At 34.8% G+C, this 3,303-nt stretch overlaps 1 protein-coding gene across 1 annotated transcript; it reads left to right on the top strand.

Annotated features, from left to right (window-relative positions):
* Window positions 1-1,739: 1,739 nt before the first annotated feature.
* Window positions 1,740-3,021, top strand: LOC115723295 (peroxidase 5-like). The gene is made up of 2 exons (XM_061104222.1): window positions 1,740-2,090; window positions 2,189-3,021. The coding sequence occupies exons 1-2, from the start codon at window positions 1,878-1,880 to the stop codon at window positions 2,942-2,944; spliced, it is 969 nt and encodes a 322-aa protein (XP_060960205.1). The 5' UTR covers window positions 1,740-1,877; the 3' UTR covers window positions 2,945-3,021.
* Window positions 3,022-3,303: the final 282 nt, after the last annotated feature.

The raw sequence follows: 3,303 nt of genomic DNA, 5'->3' as shown, positions 1-3,303 counted from the left end.
CAGCCATAGTGACGTACTTGTGTATAAGAGTCATCATTTTGTTGGTGTATGGACCCAATGGAGGCTTGAAGCGGGGACGTTACAAAATAGTATCAGAGTCTTGACCCAGCCAGAAGTGTGGTCGACGAGGACGTCGAACCTCGTAAGGGGGGTGATTGTGACAGTCAGCAGTCTCGTGATCCGTAAGGGAAAATACTGAGTAAGTTGTGCAATCCCACACTGGCCTGGGGAAGGTCATGTAGGATGATTCTAAGACTGTGTAGGTATGGGACTGCACAATTGAAGAGAGCTTAAATGGATTGATTGGTACTACCTATATCAACAAGGTGCATCTTGTTTTTCGGTAGCCCATCACGAAATAACTCCACGATTAAGCGTGCTTGATCTGGGACAATTTAGGATGGGTGACCTCGAGTGGATCTGTAAGGCCAGTCGTCAGTCCATGAAGCAGCCATAGTGACGTACTCGTGTATAAGAATTATCATTCTGTGGGGGTATGGACCCAATAAAAGCTTGAAGCGAGGACGTTACACCTATAAATTTATCACATTCTTCATTTTACTTTCATGCATCGACTTTTTTCTTCCCATACGCTTTTTGAATACGAGTTCTTTTATTTGGATATATCTTTTGGAGTCCATCATTTATCACCTTACTTTTTCCATAATATGAATCTTATTAGTAAACTAAAAGAATTCCTTTGTAGGGCTTTATTGTACCTTAATAATTTGCAAAATAAAGTACGTTGTTTGGAGCATACTCTTTCTAAAAAATTGTTACTTTATAGTGACAATCTTTTAATTACAATATAAACTTTTTGTGATATTAAATGTGACTTTTAGTCACAGCAACAAATTACTAGTGATAAAAATATAATATTTAGATATAAGTTGTCACTAATTTAGTTATAGTCACAACAAATATTGTGGTTAAAAACACATTTAGTTACAACAAATTATAATTTTTGTGACTAATATTTTTTGTTACAGACCTTTTCATAATAACAAATAATTTATATATAATTAGCCACAAGTTTTTTATAAAAGTAAATTTTTTTGTAAGTAGTAATAATAAAAGTTGGGAAAAAGTTTCAAAGTGATGTATACCATTTGAAGAATAAATCTTAGAACCGGAAGTGTCACAAGCCAAATTGTCAATACGCGTACATATAAATTTGTTGTGTTGTGTTGTGTATGAATGTATATATGTAATTATGTATGAAAAATGTGAAAACATGGTAAACTATGTACTAACAAACAATCTACACCAAAAGCAAGTATGATATTTTGGCTGCTGGCCCTAATCTATATATAAAATGTCAAATGCCAACTGGCATATATATTATGTGTATGTGAGATGCAATCAATTTTTATTTAATACAAATAAAAGTCTAACATACTATAATTCCACACAAGCCATTATATATACTAGCATATATCTAAATTATGAACAAAACTTATTATATAATATGAAAGAGTCAATAAATCTATATATTCCTCTTTGGACTTGTAATCTGTTCTTCTTTTTGTTAAACAAGTACTCTGCCATATACATTATAGTATATTCTTTCTTGGTTAGCTAGCTAGCTAGCTGGCAAGCAACCAAAGCCGACAATGTATAATTGGTCATCCAAATATCACAAATTGATCAAAGTAGACTTTCCATAATAATGCACACAACTAGTTATATGTACGTGTTATTTGCTATAAAATGATGAACTCTAGCACTTTAATCTTTCATTATCATTCACCACAATCACAAAACACGTCTATTATATTAATTAATCATCTCTCATATATCGATTCCATATATATTTATTACTATTTTCCAATAACAATTTTCTCAATAGTTACATTAATACATTAAAGAGAAGAATCATGCATGTATTATTGACATTAATATTGTTGGTTGTAGTAAGCAGTAGAACAACAACATGCATAGGTGGAGAACTGTCTTCATCGAAATTCTACGATGAAAGTTGTCCAAAAGCTCTGTCAACCATCCGATCTTCCATCACGCGAGCTGTTTCACGCGAACGCCGCATGGCAGCTTCTCTCATTCGACTTCACTTTCATGACTGCTTTGTTCACGTAATAATATATATATATAACATGCTAAGTCTTTCATTTCCTTCTACTCTCTCTATATATATAATTAATGTTATATATTTGTACGTATTATTTTGCAGGGTTGTGATGCATCCATTTTACTGAATGATTCGGATTCTATTGAAAGTGAGCAAAACGCTCTTCAAAATAAGGATTCTGTAAGAGGTTTCAATGTGATTGAAGATGCCAAGTCAGCGGTGGAGAAGATTTGCCCAGGAGTTGTTTCTTGTGCTGATATACTTGCCATTGCGGCAAGAGACGCAACTGTTGCGGTAAGCGGTCCATCATGGGATGTGAAGCTTGGAAGAAGAGACTCAACCACAGCAAGCAAATCTCGAGCTGAAAAAGATCTTCCTCTATTCACAGCCACTCTTGATAATCTCATCAGCTTATTTGAAAAAAAAGGCCTTAATGCCAGAGACATGGTTGCTCTATCAGGCTCCCATACAATTGGACAAGCCCAGTGTGGCCTATTTCGCTCAAGAATATACGACACTAAGAGCGATATTGATGCTAACTTTGCTAGAACCCGCCAACGCCGGTGTCCAGCTGTTAGCTCACCTAAAGCGGACGCCATGTTGGCTGCACTTGATTTGGTGACTCCCAACTCGTTTGATGCCAATTACTTCAAGAATTTGATTCAAAAGAAAGGCCTTCTTGAGTCTGACCAAGTACTCTTCAGTGGTGGATCCACTGATGCCATTGTAACTGAGTACAGCAAAAGCCCTAAGACTTTTAGGGCTGATTTTGCATCTGCCATGATCAAAATGGGTGATATTCAACCTCTCACTGGTTCAGCTGGACAAATAAGAAGGATTTGCTCTATAGTCAACTAAACACAATTTATAATTTACCCTAAATTTCTTTCATTCATTTCAAATGTACCTACTCTTTTTTTTTTTTGTCTTTCCTTCCAATAAATATTACATGTATAGGTGTATATACTGTTTCAACTTTCAAGCATGGCTTGATCTCAATTTACTTAATATATAATATATACAAAATTTCACAATTTCCCTAGAACACAAATTTATAATCATATTTGTGACAGAGCAGATATATATATATATTGATTTAATAATATATTACTCTTGCATAAGTTTAATATATTGTTGTGATCATGGAGGCATTTAACACCATCGAGCAGCTTAGTGAAGCCAATGCTCGCTGTGAGATGAGATGAGAGTTGAGAGAG

Source organism: Cannabis sativa, chromosome 9 (assembly GCF_029168945.1).
Source record: "Cannabis sativa cultivar Pink pepper isolate KNU-18-1 chromosome 9, ASM2916894v1, whole genome shotgun sequence".
Classification (NCBI taxonomy): Eukaryota; Viridiplantae; Streptophyta; class Magnoliopsida; order Rosales; family Cannabaceae; genus Cannabis; species Cannabis sativa.
Note: the sequence above shows the minus strand (reverse complement) of the source record. Positions and strands in the feature narration are given on the sequence as shown.

What these genes read in the sequence shown, in the direction of transcription:
- LOC115723295 (XM_061104222.1), top strand. Translation starts at nt 1,878, where the DNA reads ATGCATGTATTATTGACATTAATATTGTTGGTTGTAGTAAGCAGTAGA. An exon ending in TTCATGACTGCTTTGTTCAC is followed by an intron (nt 2,091 to 2,188) that starts GTAATAATATAT and finishes ATTATTTTGCAG; the next exon opens with GGTTGTGATGCATCCATTTT.